The sequence below is a fragment of the Solanum pennellii genome, chromosome 4 (genome assembly GCF_001406875.1).
Source record: "Solanum pennellii chromosome 4, SPENNV200".
NCBI lineage: Eukaryota > Viridiplantae > Streptophyta > Magnoliopsida > Solanales > Solanaceae > Solanum > Solanum pennellii.
In genome coordinates this window covers 76,697,323-76,717,379 of record NC_028640.1, presented here as the reverse complement: position 1 = coordinate 76,717,379, position 20,057 = coordinate 76,697,323, and the positions used below count along the sequence as shown (strand labels likewise).

The following is a 20,057-nucleotide window of genomic DNA, read 5'->3' as shown; positions in this document are numbered from 1 at the left end:
CCCCCCCCCCCCCCTCCCCTTCTTTTCTCTTCATTCCTGACCAAATTAGCTAGTACGCACCATTCAATCAATTATTTCTGTTCCATTTTGTGCTAAATATGTTTTCAAATGTTTAATATAGTTCTGAAGACAGCAGTTTAATGTTTTGTCTGGCTAACTGCTATTCTAAGCTCATTGTTTCAGCTTGCAGTTTTGCAGCAAAACCTGTCTGCTGTCCATGAAATCTGGAAGGAATGTAGTAAATTTTACAGTCTCAGCCTTCTATCTCTGAGGAAGTTTATATGGTCCTTCACGGAGCTGAGAGATCTGAATTCAGCCCACACAGCCTTACAGCACATGGTGAGATTGGCTTTTACGGAAAACTCTTACATTAGTAGAACTGCTGAGGGGAGGTTTTGTGATTTAAGATTGGATATTCCAGCACCTTCCTCTGGCAATTGGAGTTTCATCGATGTATCTGTCGACACCGCGGGTAGCAGCAATTTTGATATGGAAAGACAAAGTCTTGGCAGAAAAACATTAAGTGCATCTGTTGTGAAGCTTTTGAGGTGGTCCTTCAATGATGTTATGCATGCTTGTGCACAAGTTCAAAATTGTGATTTGGCTGAACAGTTGATGTTACAGGTATTGCTACAATATCCAGTTGCTATGATGTCCCCATCTGTCTAATGTTAGAAAATTTATGCAGGATCGGAAGGATAGTCCTTAGGTCCATATGACTAGGCACATATCATTGTTTAACGCAAAAATAAGCCACTAGCAATTGTCTCAACTTTCTTTCTCAAAAAAAAAATTGTCTCAATTTCACAAAGTAATTTCCTGTCTGATTTTCACTAAGCTATCTCTTTTCCTTAGATGCAAACTCTTGGTTTGCAACCATCAGGGAGTACATATGATGGCTTCATTAGGGCAATTGCTACCACAAGAGGCTTTAGTGATGGAGTGGAAGTGGTAATATATTCTTAGTTTCATGGGATCTTCTTTTTTTTCTTCCAAGAGTAGTACTTGCTTTTGGTTTTCTCATTTTCACATTATGTAATTTGTCTAATTTTGCAGCTAAAGGTTATGAAAGAGAAAAATATTAAGCCTCATGATTCAACTCTTGCTGTTTTAGCAGTCATGTGCAGCAGAGAGTTGGAACTCAATCTAGCAGAGGCTTTCTTGGCTGAGATGTCCAAAATCCATAATCCTCGTCCTTATAATGCTTTTCTTGAAGCATGTGATGTTCTGGTAAGACAGTATATAATTATTTCAAAAGAAACAATATATTTGAAAACATCTGATCATCACTGGTCCCATACTTAGATCAGTACAATAAGAACTGGCAAGGGTTTGACTGAGTTATGTAGGTTCCTGGATGGTTCAATAAGCCAATCAGCTCGTCCAGACTTTTCTTTTTTCTTGCAAGTCAAAACTATCCTTCTAAGCATATTCTTGCTTCTTTAGATCTTGATATTACCACCGTCTATTTTGCTCTCTCATGAGATGTTGTAAGGAATATGAGGATTTTGAGCTAGCTCTCATCAAAAGAGTTTTACGCGTCAAGCTAAAAAGTTGCAACTACCCTCTGACTTAATCATTTTAGGATTTAAATATGGAGAACACTCTCTTGTTGTAACTAGGCCAAGATATATTGCTTTATGATCATTTAACTTCTGCAGCAATATTCAGCATCGTTGTTTTTTCAGCGTCTTTCGATAGAATTGCACATCTTGTCAATCGTATTATACTGATATGTCCAGTTTGTGATTCTTGTACATATTAATATTGTAGGATCGGCCCGAACGAGCAGTCCAGATATTGGCTAAGATGAAAAGGTTGAATCTTCAGCCAAATATCAGGACATATGAGTTGCTATTCTCACTGTTTGGTAATGTAAATGCACCTTATGAAGAGGGCAACATGCTGTCACAAGTGGATGTTGCTAAAAGGATAAATGCTATAGAAATGGACATGATGAGGAATGGCATTCAGCACAGTCATCTGTCGTTGAGGAATGTGGTAATGACTTCTCAACTAAGACAAATTTAGATATCGATTTATTTGAGTACTATTTTACTTCCTAAGCAAGTAGAGATGATGATCAACCCAATATCTGCACCACTAATTGAATGTGTGATGTCTTTAGAGAGATTGTCATTAAGAGTCTTTTAGTTAACTTTGATGGTGAAATCTTTACGATGATTAAAAGAGATACTAATGTCTTTAGAAAGATGGTCATTTAAGAGTCTTTTAGTTAACTTTGATGGTGAAATCTTTACGATGATTAAAAGAGGTACTAATGAATGTTATTATTTTTGGTGATGGTGCATAAATTTATGTGTTCATCCTAGCTTTGTGATTCCCAAGTTCATTAACAGGCTGCAACTCGACATTGCCTCTATTAACATGAGGACACTAGCAGATATTTCTCTGTGTGTATCAAAATTATCCACAGCATACTTGTAAACTTCACTCCATATGACTTAAAAAGTATTCCTGGTATATCAAACAAGTCGTTTCTTGGTTCACCTGTCTGGAAGTGTTGAATGCTGTAAGTAGTTTCATGACTTATCTCTCTGGAAATGTTGAACGGAAGTGTTGAATGTTGTAGTCTTATTTATGCATGCTTCATGATTCTTATTGCTGGAGGCTATCTATTGAGGAAGCAATGAGAGAAAAATGAACTTCTGCCTCCATCATGAACCACGCTTTGGATGTACTAGCTCCGTCAACTTTTATTTGTCATGTTGCGTTTTTCGAAAGTCAATTTGACTGATTTTCAAAGTTAAATTAGATTATATTAATTCGATATTTTAACAAAAAATTTAGATATTCAAAAACTATACGAAAAGTACTATAAATTGCAATTTTTTGCATATCAATATAATGAAAAAATACATCGTAAAATGTTAGTTAAAATTTTTATAGTTTGACTCTAAAAAAGGAAACCATGACAACTAAAAGTGGACAGAGGGAGTATATATCCTTACAGATTGCATATTGGACAGGAGCAACTACTCCTGGTTGCTGTTATGTGCACCCTTTGAATTGGCATTAGCTAAATAACTTGCAAGGAAAGGTACACTTTGGGTCACTTTGCTAAAACAAATGTTGTCTGATGACTAAATTTAGTATGGTCTGAGTCACCGAACTAAAAATATTGGAGATGTAATAGTTTATTCAAGCTAATGTCTACTATGCTAATAGCTTTTTATTTTTATTTTATGTGCATTTCATAAAAGCATTTCTCTACTAGTTTTTTGTTAAGTTTTTATTAAAAAATTTCATACTATTGTCAAATATTGTACATGTTTGTGTTTAAATATCTTTTCGATATGGTAAGCCTCACCCTCCTCCAAATCCATCTACACAGGAGACCAACAGTGTTTTTTTCACACTTTGCTCCCTTGGTGACTAGGAACCCCTCAACCTCATGGTTAAGATGGAAGACCCTTACCAGTAGGCTATCCGACTTTCCACCATTTAGATATTAGTTTATCATTTATTGAAACATGTGATGTAACATCTTAATATTTCACCATTTTCAGATTCAGTAATCAGTCAAGGTCTTCTCACTTAAGATTTGTAAAGCATTTTAAGTGCCACTTAATGTTTGAAGTAGTTTCTCTTTCCCTTATCAATACATCTAATGTCTGAATTCAGTTAAAATCCTGAATTGTTTTATCAATAGCTCCTTAAGTTGCAATTTTTTTTTCTACTGCAGATTCTCTACAATTTTGTGCCCCAATATTTAAGAGGCCTTAAGGGCCAGTTATAATATTGATGCAATGCTTCAGTATAATATCCATGTCTTTTACTCTTCTATATTTTCCAGTTGAAAGCGCTTGGAACAGAAGGGATGGTAAAGGAGCTGATTCAATATTTACGTGCTGCAGAGAATCGGTTTTCTCGTTATGACACCTATATGATAACACCTGTCTATAATACAGTTTTACACTCCCTTGTTGAGGCTAAAGAGGTAATCAACCTAGGGTTCTAGTGTATTAAATCCATTTTATAGTTATATTGGTTATTTTTCATCTGCTGACTAATTCTATTTTTTTCTTTTCAGAGTCAAGTGGCAACACAGATATTCAAATCAATGGTGTCTTCTGGAGTTACACCTGATGCTGCAACATATAACATCATGATTGACGGCTGTAGCATTGTTGGATGTTTCAGATCTGCACTTGCCCTGATCTCTATGATGTTCCGCACTGGTTTCAACCCTCAAGCAGTGACTTTAACTGGTCTGTTAAAGGTATTAGTTTAGCCTTGTTAAGCTATTCTCACTAATCTGTGGAAGCTGGATCATTAGAAAAATAAAAAGTAAACTTGCACAAACTTAAGCCTAACCAAGCCTTCTTTATTTTGTTAAAAGGGCTTTTCATGAAGTTGACAGTATGTGTTTTCTATCACTTATTCTGCTAACTTTTAACTATTTTAGAAACTTTGCCAAGAAAATCAGTCAAATGATTTAGTAAACCTTGAAACCCAAAATCACCACAAGTCCATAACTAGTTGTGCTGCAACAGTTGGGTTTGGATGATACTTCATTGAGCTGGAAGGGGCTTTCTTTGGATGAAAATAATTGTCATTGGTTGGGACAGAATGCCTTGCCACAAGTATCACTTATATTGCCTTTAGTGGTACCTTGGATTTCAACTTTTGGTGAATAAAAAGTGTTGTCTTTCTTCAGGTGAATGTACTACAAGAACTGTAGATGGCTTATCCTAATTTCATGGAAGCATAGTTATTGTTCACCAATTTATCCATCCCCCCTCCCCCTTCCGCTGTGACTATATAGATATGCAAATGGTACCCACATATATTCCAACTGAAACTGAAATCTCTTCTGCTGTAGATATTGTTGAGATCTGAGGACTTCGATGGAGCATTAGAATTGTTGAATCAAGGAATTTTAGAAGGGATCCAGCTTGATGTACTTCTATATAACACCATTTTTCAAGTGGCAGCTGAGAAGGTAATTAACAAATAATTCATCCACTTCTCAAGTTAAATGAAAAGTACAGATGGTATTCATTACCTTTTAACGCTTGAAGAGATCAGTGCTCTTTCTAACTAGGTCATGAAATTGTGTTTCCAGGGAAGAATAGATGTCATCGAACTCATTGTTGAGCACATGCACCTCCAAGGGGTTCTCCCAGATCCATCAACATGCAGTCATGTTTTCACTGCATATGTAGACCATGGATTCTATAACACTGCCATGGAAGCTTTGCAAGTTTTGAGTGTGCGAATGATTGTTGAGGTTGAGAAAGATACAGATGAAAAACGGACTGAACTTGAAAATCTAATTCTTGGTGAAGACTCGGAAGATGAGCCCCAGATTCTTAAGACTTTTAAAGACTCGAAAGAATATCTTACTGTTGCCTTACTGCAATTAAGATGGTGCGCCATACTTGGATATCCAGTATCTTGGTCACCTTCAGACAGTCAATGGGCCAGGAGACTTTCAAGTAATCTTGCTTCAACAAACGGTCTTCTATGAAGGTTTCATGTTTCCACAGGTCTGTGGACTCTTTTGATCTTGCATATCACCTGGTATGTCAATTCTCAGTTCTGATACGCTAACTCGTGATATATTAATGACCGGAATGGGTTAATGAGGAAGGATATGGTCCTCAGTTCAATACCAGGTGTGTCATAAGTAGTCAAGTCAGAATCTTTCCAAGTATGAAATCCTGGCAATGTTGCAGATTATGCCTTTCTGATTGTACAGCAATAGCAGCTAAGGTTTCAGCAGAAAAAATGTTGAGAAAATTCTGATTGCAAAATAATCTAGTGTTAGTAGGATCTGACTGATCCATTCATTTTGTTGTACCAACAGGTAGTGTAAATTATTGTTCAACAGCCAATAATTACCTCATTGTAGTTGCTTGCCAAAAAATGATTAGTCTTTTTATGCCAAAATGTTTGCTACTCTGTAGGCATTAATTATTTGTTAGTTCCACACTTGCTCATATGAATTAGTTACTCAAAGAGGATATAAGGGTGTAATTCAAAGTGTGCGAACAACGACATACTTACTAGTTACTCCTACAAGCTAGAGACTCTTGTCTAACATACCCTTCATAATTGATTTAAATGTCTCCTACAATTAACATTTTACCAAGTTGAAGGGTGACACAAGATCCCGCTTTTCAATTTCGTGTTGTTTTGTATTCAAACTTGCACAGGAAAAAGGCCCAAATGCATTTTGATCACAAGTTGAAAACTAAATCAAATCTGAAATGTGAAATAATATTGGAGATCTAAGCCACAAAATTTCTCATTCCCATAAACAGAGAGGTACATTTTAGAGGGCAAGGAATCAGATTAACTCACATAAGTTACATTGTGCATCAATTTATAGTACAGTTCCTTTGTATGAGCCTCTTAATGATGCTCCCAAACTGAGAATAATAGGGGGAGCGGGGCTGGGAGTGAGTGAAGAAAATGCACTAAAACCAATTTCCACTGTTGTCCTCCCAGATAGTCGTACAAGCTTGATAAAATTTTACTACTGACCATTGTAAAGCTCATGAAAAATGTATGTTGCTTCAACGTTTTTATGCTTGCTATAGATAGACACTTTCCAGAGGTGCCTAAATATTTTCACCAGGAGGCAGCTCAGCGAGCTTTGGAGAAGTGCCTAGTACCCGTTCCATATCAAAGCGGACTTCAATATTCCGGATGCTATAACCAACCACCATGAGCCAATAAAGCAGTTTGGCAAGTTCTGGTGCACTTGTCTCTGTTACACTAGTCTGCATTCCATATCAAAGAAAAAGATGAGCATACAACAAACTGTTATGTCTACATTTGCATATACTTAGGTTTTGCAGGCTTTGCTATCTTATTATTAGAGACATATTTAATACGTTAAAGTCTTAAAAGAGAATCTTTGTTAATTAGATTTTGACACTTCTTTGTAGGATCCCATGATTTATAAGTCTCAATAGTTGATAACTAATTGGTCAAAATAGGCACATGGAGAGAGAAGTTTTGAACACACCCTTCATACTAGAAGATCTAAGGACACACAAGTTAATCATATTGATTGAAGTGAAAACTAAATACTTTTGTTTTATAAGTGATATTTCAACATCCTTTACATGTACACAAGCCATGCCTGCCTGGAATGATTTTAGAAACTTAGCAGAAATGAATCATGACGTGACCAGTGCAACTGATATTTCTTTTATAGAAGTGAAAGAAGCAGTATCACAAATACATACACCATTAAATAAGTTCCAATAAAAATGTTATACCTTCATTTGACTAGGATCTGAAACAGCTAAGAGACGCTTAATGAAAGAATTCATGGCGAGCACAACATCTTCTCCAGCTGTACTGGTTAGTTCCTGCAAAATCTCAGAGTAGAATAAAAATGAATAACCTTCTCCATTAAGAATTAACAATTTTATATAAATAAGTACACACTCAATTACTAGGTCATATCTTGTCTATCCATGCAGTTCAAGATTTGTGAAATAGGTATTCATCATCTATAGTGGTCATGTAAAATCAGAATAACCAATACAAAAAGAAACACCATTTAAGCAATAACTACTTACGCTAAAGCATCCTGGAATGTACAAATACCCTCCCACCTACATTAAACCATCTTAGAATGTTCAAATACCCTCCCCCAATTCAAGCAGCAAGCATGCTAACCTTGATATTTTGAGGCTCAAGAGTCTTTAGATATTCCAACAGCTCATTATAACCATTACCAGATTTCCTTTCCATTTGACGATTCAATTCCTCCACTTCTGCTTCAAGTAACTCGATATACTTCAACGCGTCTATTTTTTCAGGACCTGTAACATTATTCCACCTTATGACTTCTCCAGTCACCTTTTTCTGGGTACCAGATGCATAATCTGGTGAATCCTGAACAGTCAAAAGAGTGATAGTTACTCCTCAGAAATATTAACTTTGTGAGAAGGGATTCAAGTAGAAGCTTTAACAATGGCAGAATGAACTTCACATATCAAGCAAACGGTACGTATCTTCAGATGAACCAAAACTAAAAAGAGGGAAAGAAAGAAAGCAGTATTATTGTATTTTTAAAAGAAGGGCATTTGTGCAATGGATACTTGAGACAACATGATAGCAGTTGTAAGAAGTCATGAATGTAAAATCACCAGTAAGACCATGATCTCATTGAGAACATCAAGTCGATAGTATGATATAATAATTCCCAGGAACTATAGCTTCAACAGCATTTGTTTTGAGAACCTCTGCAAGTAGCAACCACTCTCAAGGATTTAACGGTCCCGAAAATTAGGTGAAAGACTGAAAGGAAGCCTGGTTAAAGGACATGTGAAGAGTGAAAGTCGATTCTAAAACATATTCAATACCCAAAAAGTTATTCTTGACTTGATTGGCTTGAGTTTAGAACAAAATAAAAAAGGAATAAGGAATGTAACAATCTATCTTTCATCAGCATACTGGAAAAAAAGAGGTAAATACAATAAATAAGCAAAACATAGATGCAGGGACAAACTGAAAGCCTCTTATGAATAGGTTTGAAAGCTAAAAAGCTAATACAACCTTTTCCCTGTAATTCAATCACAATTCTATTAGTGAAATTGTGATCTTTAAACTCAAAAGAAATTTCCTATTCCAAAACTTATATGGAAAAGTAAGAGAAATCAGAAATAGCTTTACGAACAGATTGATATCATTTTGCCTTCCATCTCTTGCATTAGCACAGCAAGTTGCCTACCTAAAATAAGACAATGGATGATCTGTAGAGAGAAATGTCTTTAAACTTTCATTTTCCTGTTTTGTCTTTTTAGTATTTAGTGTTAAATGTCTTTTATCTTCCAAGTGATGCTAAGAAGTTTCTACTCGATGAAAAGGCATGAGCAACAACAAAACAACCAAGACAGGCTGAAGATATTTATCTAAACTGAAAATGCTACATTAATTGGCATAAAAAGAGTAATTCATCCAGTCCCAGGAAATGACAACAAAATCAATTAGTTGGAAATAGCACACACTAGAGAGAACTTACCTTTTCTTCCTGTGCTTCAGGAAGGGCAGCCTGTTCCAGACTTTGTTGCAGTTCTAACCGAAATTGAGCATTCCTAAACATATATCCAGTCATCAAGACACTATACATAAGCTGAGCAAGATTTTCAGCGACCTAAGTAAAAGTCAACATCACCCAAAATCATCATCAGCTCCAGAGATGACATATACATCCTTAGTCAAAGAATGTCTCATCTCATATATCACAGCTTGCAAGCATTGAGATCATAGCCACTTACCGTGGTTACAGTAATGGCGAAAAATTGTGGAGGTAATGTTCCAATCATGTTTGTCACTGTTTGGCGCATTGCCTCAACTACCTAGCACATGTATCAATGATCAGGATATGTTTACATTAGTACCTTGAATTTCAAAGGAATTTCAAGTTGTCTAAGCTGTTTCGGTTACATGCACTAAACAACAAAAAGAAACTATGCCTCAATCTCAAATTAGTCAAGTTCCTCTATAACCATTCCACTCTATTTGCGCCAATTATGTCTGTTTTATCAACCAAATAAGCACAAACATTTCAAAGTACGAAACTTTTATTGCTAATACCTGTTGTGGTGCTTTTTTCACAAACAACTCCATGAATTCCGGTTGTACATTTTGCACATACTCCAGTAGAATTTCCCTTCTGCTTTTGTGCTGCAATAACATTTACTAAAATTGAAATCTTTCTACCTGCTCTCCAACACTTAAGTCACAATATTGAACTAGCATTTCAAAATTTTATATAAACGGTAGATGAATACAACAATACAAACACTGAAAAAAAACTGAGTACCATAGAGCCATTTGGAGGTTTGGTATCGTTTTCGTTGTTATTTTGCGGTGAATCGAGGGATTGAGCTCTCAAAGTGAATTTTTGTTTGCGAAATGTTTTCTTCTGGAAGCTAATCAGAGAACAAAGCCGTCGACTTCCGGCAGACGACGAAGACGAAGAACCATATGCCTGTAACAGAAACGTTGGTTTCAACGTCAGCGAGGACATTATCAATTGTGTTTCTTTTGGATTGTTTTACGTGAATTTTGTTTCTCTTCCTCGCTAAAACCCTATTATCTCCATTAACGATAACACACGAAAAGCTTATTGGAAGGAGAAATGAATGGAAGCGTCCCTGTGAGTTAGTGAGTGATGATTCTGGGCCTTTCGGGTCTTCCAGGTAGGCTTCTTATATGTTCTTGGCCCAATAATCAGGTCCACTAGAAATGTGATACATTGGGCTTTTATCCTCTGGAAAATTTCGAGAGGTGGTCCAAGTTATTCTAAGAGTCGTTTGGTATGCGGGATGACAATCTTAAGTTCATTGTCGGATTATTGTCATTATCCCATGTATCAAACGACGCTTCTTCTAAGGGTTCATTTAGTACACATAGTCGGATTAGCAAGGATATCAGAATTCTGAAGATATCTCATGTAATTTTTTTATATATTTTATATGTGATAATTAATCTACCAAAAAAATAATATTATAGAATATCTTAGGATTATTATTTTTATCTTACCAAATACCAACTAAACTATTCTTATGTGTTTGTTACGAAGAAAAATATATTCTTAAAAAATAAATGGTTTGATCTATAATTTTTTAGCCTAAATCCCTATTTGTAGTGTCTATCAATTTTTTTGGCTAAGTTTCTTGAATGATACTATATATTTTGATTGTTTCTTTGTGTGAATTTAAGGTATTTTAGCTATAGATTATACTTTTGAGTAGGAAAGAAACAATTATTTTTTGCTTCTTTCATCTTTGAATAGAAAAATTAGGTGAAATATTACACAATTGAAATCCTATAAGAGTATATTTTAAGAGAGGATGAGTAACATATAATTAGTTCTCAAGTATATTTTGAACATATAGTTAATTCAAATATCTTTTATAAAATAAATATAAACTTATAAACATATATCTTTTCAATAATAAAAATGAGTAACAAAAATTCGAAAAAACAGAGATGTGAAGCAATAGGAAATGGAAATTAAACAAATAGAATTAAAAATAAAAATCTAAACTCTAAAATAGAATACATTTCCAAAAAGACACAAGTATTATGTGAAGTTGCCGGGAGTGTATTAGAGCTGCAGTTGAAAAGTTGCAAAATATCAACAACACTTTAAGATCTGCAAAAAAGCTCTCTAAGCTGCGATTCAATGCAAGGAGGATCAAATGGAATCGGTTATGGCCTCAAATATCAGGTTAATCGGAAACTTTTTTTCACAATTTTCATATTTTTTTCGCTTAAACCCTAAATGATGACTGATTTAGTTCGTGTTTCTGTTCAGGCACGATGTATCGCCGATGTGAAAGCTGATACGGATCACACCAGTTTCCTAACCGGAACTCTCAGCCTAAAAGAAGAAAATGAGGTACTCCATTACTTTCAGCTCCGTAATTTATCGTGAATTTCCTAGTAATGCGGCATTTTACAGGTACATTTGATCCGGATTTCTTCAGCTGGTACTGAATTGCTATGCGAAGGTCTTTTTTCTCATCCTAATGAGATCTGGGACCTTGCGTCGTGCCCCTTCGATCAACGGATTTTCTCTACTGTTTTTTCTTCCGGTAAGTTTATGGTTTATTTGACTAATAAGTCTTCTTAGTTTGCTGTCTCATTTTTGTAGGATTAGAGTGAGTTGATCCGAATGCACATAATATGTTGTTTCTTTTGTTGAATTCTTAGATGTGTTGGATTATATAGGTGGAATTTAGTATCTGCACATGACAGAGTGATAGTTCTCTTTGAGCTTGATCATGAGGAAATTATACATTCATTGTTTTAGAAGTTAATGTTGTCCATAGTGTGGAATGGATGCAAAGGATTCATATAGTCGCAATGTCATGGTTCTGGTGTTTTGATATTTTTGATAGAAATAGTATTCATTGGTGTTTCAAGAATAGTTTAGTTCTTTTGATTTTATAGTGTTCTTTTAATCAGATCATAAGTTCAATTATGACCTTCTCTTGTCTGTTTAAGCAAAAACCCAAGGAAGTAAAGGCATTTTAATTGCCTTACGTGAAGTTCACGAGAAGTTAGAACGGTAGTGTGGTTGGTGTTACTGATTTGATGTTTATGATGGAACTAGGTTCTATGATGATGCTCTATTCATTTGTAGGTGAAACATATGGGGCAGCAATATGGCAGATCCCTGAGTTGTATGGCCAATCAAATTCTCCACAACTAGAGAGGATTGCATCTCTTGATGCTCATAATTCGAAGATAAAGTGGTTAGTCTTTTTTGATATGGTAAACTCGAACTGCTTACCATAGCCCCGGAGCTCAAAATATTTTATATGCTTCTAGTATAAAATAAATATTAATGCTCAGGGGAAGAAATACAGGATGCATTGTTGTACAAAACTCTGCTTTTCTATTTTGGTCATCCTAAACTCTGCATGTTATTTAATCATTCCACTGGATGCGTACCTTGTAATTCTAATGCTTAATATTGTAACACACCCAACCAGCAGCAAATTCCGATTTTTGGAAAAAAAGAAATTTCTATTAACATTTCCTTTGCTACTTAAGTATTGTTCTAATTCCCAATGCTACGTTAGCTCCTATGCTAAATAGTTGATGATATGATCTTCAACTGTTACATTCATTGCTGATATTATTTCTAACACTACCCTTCGACAAAGCTAACCTAATTATCTCCAGAACGCCATGATTCAGGAGTGCTCCAAATATATTCAAAAAATGCAGTCCTTTGATTTTAGATGAGAAATCTTAATACTTCAAAGTCATAATTGTTTTCTGTGTTCCGTTTCATGTTTATTCTCTTTTTTGTTTTGTTCTCCAAAATGAACCAATTTAATGGTTATTGGTCTCAAGTAGCAATTCTACGGCATCATCAATTTTTTGCATAATATTAAAGTACCTTGAGTTCTTTGAGATGGTGGTCAAGTAATTAAAATTCAATTGCCATAGATTACTAACAAATTGGTTTTCTAATTTGTGCTTGTGATGCTTTAAGTAGTTAACATTTTATGATAGTTCCCTTATGGTTTATCATGCTTTAGAGGCTCATGCCTTTTGTCCTTAATTTTTCTATAATTGGTGAGCCTTATGGAGTTACATATTAAATCGAATAATTATCTATTATATTTGCTTGTACACTAAAATATATTGTAAATGGTGGGCAGCACACTTTGGTGGCCAACAGGAAGGCATGACAAGTTGGTTAGCATTGATGAACAGAATCTTTTCCTCTGGAGCTTTGATACTTCAAAGAAGAATGCACAGGTATATTCCAGAATATGGCTATGCTTAGCTCTGGCCTTATATAATGACCAACTAAAATGTTTCATCTTGATTTTATTTTAGTTTTCACTTCAGAAAAGTGCTGCTCGTGTTTGGTCTTCCAGTTTACATTTTTTTTGACCCATACATGCTTTGTTGAGCTGTCATTTCTTTTATGCTACAGCAAGATGTATATCATTGTTTTGGAAAAGCAAAGGCACAGTACACTATATTATGGTTGTGCATGAATGTTTACCTTCTTATAGTTTGAAAAGTGCTGTGAACTAAACTTAGACTGTTAGGCATAGTAATACTCTTGTTAACACGTAAAGGATAAAAGCTGATGAATCATTTGAAATGGTATATATGATGGCTAAAAGTTTACCGGTGCTCCTCATGGTTGGAGGTTTTAAATACTGAACTGTTTGATTACTTAAAGTAGATTTTTTGAAATAAACTTGTAACTTGCATCCCTTAGAGTGCTTCTGTTTCAGCTAAAATCTAGATTTGCTGGCTTGGAAATAATATTATCTTGATGATATTCTTTTGGTTAGCATATCTTCACACTCTTGTTTGAAATACAAGGTAGTCTGCAGTTTTTAGGCTTCGATGTGTCTTATCTTCGGGGATACCACCCTTCTTTGCTGCCAGAGAACCTCAAACATAGTTGTAGAAGTGTTGTTACTTCTGATTCGTGGGGCTAATTTTTATTCAGGTCTGCTGCAAAATTTAGGTACAATCACAAGAATCAGCAGGTGTGCTACATTCGTTAACTGGGGGCGCCTGGGATCCCCATGATTATAATGCTCTAGCACTGACAAGTGAATCATCAGTCCAACTTTGGGATCTACGGACAATGAAGTAAGTGAATATGGTAATTGATTTACTATATTCTGTTTCATTTGTTTATGTTATTCTTTGTTCACTTGTTTATATAAGGTCAAGATATATCATCCAAGAAAAAAAATGTAAGTACTTTGGAAGGTAAATGGCTAGTGTGGCATGGACAGTTATGTCCCTTAAGTACAAAATATACTGAATTTTGAAATAGGAGGCAAAAGAGAATATTTTCATGTACCTGAGATGGCTTTATCTCTAAGAGAATCCCCCCTCCACACACACACAATAAAGAACATACTCCCATCAATGTCAATGAACAATGTGTTATAAATTTATTGATCTAAATCATAGTTTGTCATAGATTAAGAAAGAGACTGAATAGTTTCAAGGGCCTAAAGATAATGTAGTGCATGCTTATAACAAAAAGGGTAAATGTTTAAGGCTAAATTTGGACATTGTGTCCCAGAACAGGTCAAGAAGTACTTTACTTCTAATTTCTGTACTCCCATACCCCTTTTACACCCCTGTACTGGATATTGATTCACTCAAGTCACATAGCTTTTTAGTTTGGGCACATACTAGCTCTAAAATAGATTCTTGTATAATCGTTCTCAGGATAACATATTCTGGTCTTTTGCTTGGCTTGTAATATTTTATGAAGCTATTTTTGCTTTTATCCATTAACTTGAATGATTAGTTTGCACAATTTACATCATGGTTAATTCTACTGCAGGAAAACAAATTCAATCGATCATCCCCATGTCCGTAATTTGGATTACAATGTGAAGAGAGAGTATACTCTTGTAAGTACATAGCTTTGTGAAATTATTAAGTTGCATTGATGATTGATCCCTTGATTTGTCGTCTATTTCCAAATGAAATAATCTGTTTGAGTAAGTGTATGAATCTGTGAGGTATATCTGTTTTTTGCCTGTATGCATGCATGTTAACATTACAGTGTTAGGAGTTTGACACTTGAATGTGGACCCATCTTAGGCACCTTTTTGATTCTTTGTATTAACATTTCAATTTCAATATGGAATGTGGAGAGATACTCGTTTGCTACAAGAAGGAAAGGATAATTCTTTTTTTTCTTTAAAGCATAATGTCTTCAACTTTCTACTTTTTGTTTCCTCCTAGCAATCACTTCATGGAGACAGATTACATGACATGAATGTCAAGTACTTCCTCTAAAGTGTATGGCTGTGGCCTTGAGTTTTTAGTGGCTCTATTTCTCTATTAGACTTCTGGTTTTTGCTCAACGATTTGTTGTTTATTTCTGAAAAAGTTCCCATACTTGTGTTTTTAATATGTCCATCTACCTAAATAGAAGTATGTTACCCTTAACATGCACAATCAAATATGAAGATGATTATCCTGTGTCCTTTTAATTTTTTTCTGTCGATTAGCAATGAGCCAGTTGATGAATTTCTCTTCGTTTTTGGAGTACTGCTTTTAGTTTCTTTAAAGAGAAAATAAGAAGATACCCAGTAAGACATCAAAGTGAAATATGAATAGTTAGTTGAGCTTAATGGATCTTGTTTTATCACCTCTGCATACTTTTGGCTCTCCATTTCTTAAAGATTCAAATAGGTACATACAGGAGAAAGTGGTACTTTTAATTTTCTCTGTGGGAGGTATTGCTATCATAACTTTACCATCTTAATTTTCAACTGTCTGATTAAAAGGTGTTCAAAATTTTTTTGGTCTTGGCTTCTTCTTCTTTTCCCTTGGAGAAAGCAGGCCTTCAGTGTCAGTGAAGATGTGTTCAAATTCTGCAGGTAACGGCTGAAGATGAATCTGGGATACATATATGGGATCTTAGAATGCTGAAGTTTCCAGTCCTTGATCTCCCTGGACATACTCACTGGTAATACTCTCTGGCAATAATGAAGCTGCTTGCCATCTCTTTAATTAGTTGAGTTTTTGATATAAGATTATTGTCTGGTCCTTCAATGTGTGTCTCACTATGCTGCACAACTTAATGACTGCTAACTTTTTTTGTTAGGGTTTAGGGTTAGAAGTTTCTTTCTGGATTACCATTTCCTTATTGAGTAAATGCAGTTGATGTTTGTTCGCAGGACATGGACTGTCAAGTGCAATCCCGAACACGAAGACTTAATTCTGGTTCTTTCTCTTCATTTCCTTTATCTGTTTGTCTACCCTATGTATCTGGAAAACATACTTGTGCACACACTCACTGAGCCACAATTTTCTATGCTGAATTTCCCCAGAAAATAAAAGCAGTCTATCTGATACTTCTACATATATGATGCTTAGCTTCTTTTAACGACACTCGCACTGAAATCTCTTGACAGCATGTGCCATGTCTTATCTACTATGCATATAGTTTTAGTTTTAAAAACAAGCTGCCTGTCTACCTTGGTCATTGATATTTTGCTGCTGAAACAAAAATTTTGGCAGAGTGCTGGAACTGATTCTGCGGTCAATCTGTGGCTGGCTTCTCTTCCTAGTAGTGATGAACCAACTCCAGAGAGGTCCTTCCCGTAAACCCTCCGCCCTTTCTCTGTAAAAAAGAAAAGGAAGAGAAGCCTAACAGAGAAAAAAAGAAGCAGCACTCGAAAAGTATCTTATCTCACTGTATCTCATAAAGTTTGTTCATTTTCAGCTTTGACTCCCCTAATAAGCCAGTGGATCCATTGCTTAATTCATATAGTGACTACGAAGACAGTGTGTATGGTAAGTACACATTTGCTGTTTCCTTATCAGCTGAGTTTTTAAGCGACATTTGATTAGTCCATCTTGGTTCTAGGACTTGCTTGGAGCTGCCGAGAGCCATGGATATTTGCATCATTGTCATATGATGGAAGGGTAAGGCCTCTTATGGGTTATTCATCAGAAGAACCAAGAAAAAAATACACATGTCTCTGGATAATAACCAGCAGATTTTGCAATCTTGAACTACTCTTGCTTTGGTTTGCATAAACAATAGGAAGTGTTGCTGCGAATGCTATTGTATTTTTTGGACAATTGTGAGAGAAAAATTTAAATAATAATCTTTTCTTAGTTTCGATAGCCGTCTTTAGCTTGTTCAATCAATACAGTTATTTAATATCATGGTTCTTTAAGGAATATAAAATGAAGTTATAATACATTCTCAAAAAAAAAAAAGTGAATTCTAATTTTCCTTCTGGTCGCATCTGTGTCTTTTCTTGTGTTGGAGTTCTGAGCCAATTTCAGGATAACATAGAAAATGTTCCCATGAGTGTGCATGTATTCTTGGCAATTTGCTATTATTTCTAATACATGATGAATAGTCTAACAGAGTTGTCTTATTTTAAGTTGAGAATTGGCACCACGTGTTTTTTTGTTTTAATGTAGCATTTTTTCCTAACAGGTGGTTGTAGAATCAATCAAGCCTCATCTTCCAAGAAAATAAATCAGTACAAGTCGAAGTAAGTATGAACTCTTGATCCATCTTTTGAGCTCATTATCCCTTTGCCACACTACTCATCTCTTTTATTAATGTTTGTATCACTCCAGTATGTCCCCCTCCAAATCTGTATTCTTGAAACTGAACCATGTGTTCATGATGGAGTTAACGCTGCTGAGGTGGAATGTAGAATTTTGCAAGAGGTCTCTTTAATTTTATCTAGTATGACGTTTGCAGTTCATTTTCATGCGGAAGCTTCTAAGCCTGCAGCTTCACTCCAGATTGAATTTTCTTAAACGTATGGCACATGGTCATTTACATTTTCCATTCACTATAGTTTATGGTTGTCATAACTTTGCACGTTTAAGAGCGTCAGAAAAGAGTGATGTCACATCTTCGCATCTTTTAGATTCTCTCTCCCGTGGACATCCGACCAGGTACTCATTATGCGGACCCACTCAACGTTATTGTCACTAAACTAGACTTTTATTATTCTGTGGCCAAAGTGTTAATCATCTCTTTTCCTTGAACACACAGATATAATCGGGTTATTTTTGCGAAAATATATTCTGTTAATGTTCCGTAATAACACGATGCCTTTGTGATTTCAGTTAGTTGATTTGAGTATGCATTTATGTATTTGGTGTAAACTTAGAGCCTTATACGTGTTTACCATTTGATTTGTGTTATGATGCGTATGATGGATGATGCAAAAACAGGGAGGTGCAGGGGGGAAGATGTGGCTATAAAAGTTTTCAACCTTGGAAAATCAATTCCAAATTGGAAATCTGTCACCCCTTACTAGTTATTGAATTGACCCAAAGCTTATCCAAAACATACACGGTATAGCATATCTACAACTTGTCAAAAGTGATTCGGTTTCCTAGTTCAACAGCAAAAGTCAGGGTCAGAAATCATTTTTAAAGTAGTCATCTTTTTTCATGTACACGTGGAGGTGTTTTTCACCATGAAATGTGTCAGTAGTCATGTGTTGATGATGTGGTGAGTCAGCTTTATCCATTGTGTTCAAATTTCAGCGTCAGCATTGTACCTTATGCCATGTCATCAGACACTTTCCTCTCGACATGTGGTGAGCAGGATATGGTTCTACCAGTGATTCCTATGGTTAAATGATTTTTCCTTTTCTTCAGCCTCATTAATTTTGTTGCACCAAGTAATACTTTCTTCCCCTCAAAATTTTTAGACTTTCTTTTAATGACAATAGGCTAGAATAAACGTGATAACATAAGAAGTAAGTTGGAGTATGTACCATCTGAGATGTGAACATTGTCATAATAGGCTACTATAAGCTCTTTGAAGTTTGAAACTTGAAATTCGAGTTAAAGTTTTGTGGACGGAACTGAAATTTTACAGACTGGTTTTTGGGGAATTTGAAAATATTGTAAAGATAATTTTCAAAATTCATGATCAAATGAATTAAAATTTCAATATATATGATCCATTATTTTAATATCACATTGAAACCAAACTCAAATCAGTTATTTATTTAAAAAAGAATCAGGATGGGATTACCTTGTACAAATTGTTAAGCAAACGTAGATGACTTGAATATATATGCATGGTGATCGATGTTTGCATTACCTCTATGTTACTTCTCTCCCGCATAGGTATATAATAATTTCAAATATCCCATGCTAATTGAAGTTTAAATCATTGATTTGCTTTTGTTGTCTGCTAAAACTTTGGTAAATAATAGATCAACTCACCTACTCATATATTTATTTCGTCTTCACTAAAGAAATGTCTTAATCTACACATCTTGTTTCATTGATCACTGAAATCACACCTTAATTACTGATAATATGTTGCTTGATTAGATTTGTTAAAAGAGACAGAGGAACTGACAGTTCAAATAATTGTATTACGCTATTTCTGCCTGCCATAATTTGGTTACCATATTATACTTTGCGATTTCCCACATGCAATAGCTTATTTAATTGCTTGAACTAGTGGAGACAATATCAAAGGGATCATTTTTCTTGTCTTTACTATTTTTAGTTCCACCAACTCATAGGCAAATTGTTACATTTCTTAATCAGGTCATCTTGGTTCTAGTGAATATTTAGTGACTAATACATAAATGGCATGACGAATTTTTTTTTAAAAAAAGTGACGCCATTATTTGGTAAACCATATGTATATTAATCCACAAAATTGTTCTTTATTTCAATAAACGAAACACAAAGTAACCTTAAATACACCTTACCATCCAAGATTAGGTAAGATGAATGTATCCCTATTTACACAGAGTAAATTAAAATTAGTTAGATCCCATTAGATATCTTCATCATCAGTATAACAAGTCATTTTCAAAAGAAAGCAAGCATTATATTTACATACATTACATATAACAGGTTAATATAATTGGTGAATCATATTTTGTACTTGCTATTTTTGGGGTAATAGGGAACTGGGAAGGTGGGTCCCATAGTCACTATTTAGGGACACGTGGCAAATCCATTGTGGCACAATGGATGCAAATCACAAGTAAGTGGACCCAATCACAAATTAGTGAGTCAACATTTCTCGA

At 35.1% G+C, this 20,057-nt stretch overlaps 3 protein-coding genes across 5 annotated transcripts in view; 2 read left to right on the top strand and 1 right to left on the bottom strand.

Moving 5' to 3' along the window:
• Window positions 1–5,950, top strand: part of LOC107015680 (pentatricopeptide repeat-containing protein At1g76280) — a 9,165-nt gene extending 3,215 nt beyond the window's left edge. For both annotated transcript variants that reach the window (XM_015216015.2, XM_015216016.2), the window contains 8 exons: window positions 184–624; window positions 856–951; window positions 1,057–1,230; window positions 1,774–2,001; window positions 3,818–3,961; window positions 4,055–4,243; window positions 4,847–4,966; window positions 5,090–5,950. In XM_015216015.2, coding sequence (XP_015071501.1) covers window positions 184–624; window positions 856–951; window positions 1,057–1,230; window positions 1,774–2,001; window positions 3,818–3,961; window positions 4,055–4,243; window positions 4,847–4,966; window positions 5,090–5,494 — 1,797 coding nt within the window. In that variant the 3' untranslated portion in view covers window positions 5,495–5,950. The remainder of the gene's footprint in view (window positions 1–183; window positions 625–855; window positions 952–1,056; window positions 1,231–1,773; window positions 2,002–3,817; window positions 3,962–4,054; window positions 4,244–4,846; window positions 4,967–5,089) is intronic.
• A 297-nt stretch (window positions 5,951–6,247) lies between these two features.
• Window positions 6,248–10,101, bottom strand: LOC107018239. The gene is made up of 7 exons (XM_015218663.2): window positions 9,815–10,101; window positions 9,586–9,675; window positions 9,267–9,347; window positions 9,011–9,142; window positions 7,663–7,881; window positions 7,257–7,349; window positions 6,248–6,752 (listed from the first exon to the last, which is right to left on the bottom strand). The coding sequence occupies exons 1-7, from the start codon at window positions 10,019–10,021 to the stop codon at window positions 6,591–6,593; spliced, it is 984 nt and encodes a 327-aa protein (XP_015074149.1). The 5' UTR covers window positions 10,022–10,101; the 3' UTR covers window positions 6,248–6,590.
• A 950-nt stretch (window positions 10,102–11,051) lies between these two features.
• Window positions 11,052–18,156, top strand: LOC107015654 (WD repeat-containing protein DWA2). Of its 2 annotated transcripts, none has more exons than XM_027916279.1 (14): window positions 11,052–11,227; window positions 11,315–11,398; window positions 11,462–11,594; window positions 12,146–12,257; window positions 13,176–13,275; window positions 14,006–14,133; window positions 14,846–14,915; window positions 15,894–15,982; window positions 16,194–16,239; window positions 16,537–16,610; window positions 16,742–16,812; window positions 16,886–16,944; window positions 17,471–17,528; window positions 17,744–18,156. In XM_027916279.1, exons 1-13 carry the CDS (start codon window positions 11,183–11,185, stop codon window positions 17,510–17,512), a joined length of 1,053 nt encoding a protein of 350 aa, XP_027772080.1. In that variant the 5' UTR covers window positions 11,052–11,182; the 3' UTR covers window positions 17,513–17,528; window positions 17,744–18,156. The 2 variants fall into 2 exon arrangements, with proteins under 2 accessions (XP_027772080.1, XP_015071472.1); XM_015215986.2 differs by having other exon boundaries at window positions 11,053–11,227; window positions 17,617–18,156.
• The last annotated feature ends 1,901 nt before the right edge of the window (window positions 18,157–20,057 follow it).

Coding starts and splice junctions, on each gene's coding strand:
- LOC107015654 (XM_027916279.1), top strand. CDS start 11,183: ATGCAAGGAGGATCAAATGGAATCGGTTATGGCCTCAAATATCAG. Junction 14,134..14,845: donor TGGGATCTACGGACAATGAA/GTAAGTGAATAT, acceptor ATTCTACTGCAG/GAAAACAAATTCAATCGATC. Junction 16,240..16,536: donor AACACGAAGACTTAATTCTG/GTTCTTTCTCTT, acceptor AAATTTTGGCAG/AGTGCTGGAACTGATTCTGC.
- LOC107018239 (XM_015218663.2), bottom strand. CDS start 10,021: ATGTCCTCGCTGACGTTGAAACCAACGTTTCTGTTACAGGCATATGGT. Junction 9,676..9,814: donor AACCTCCAAATGGCTCTATG/GTACTCAGTTTT, acceptor ATGTTATTGCAG/CACAAAAGCAGAAGGGAAAT. Junction 6,753..7,256: donor CAGATCCTAGTCAAATGAAG/GTATAACATTTT, acceptor TATGGAATGCAG/ACTAGTGTAACAGAGACAAG.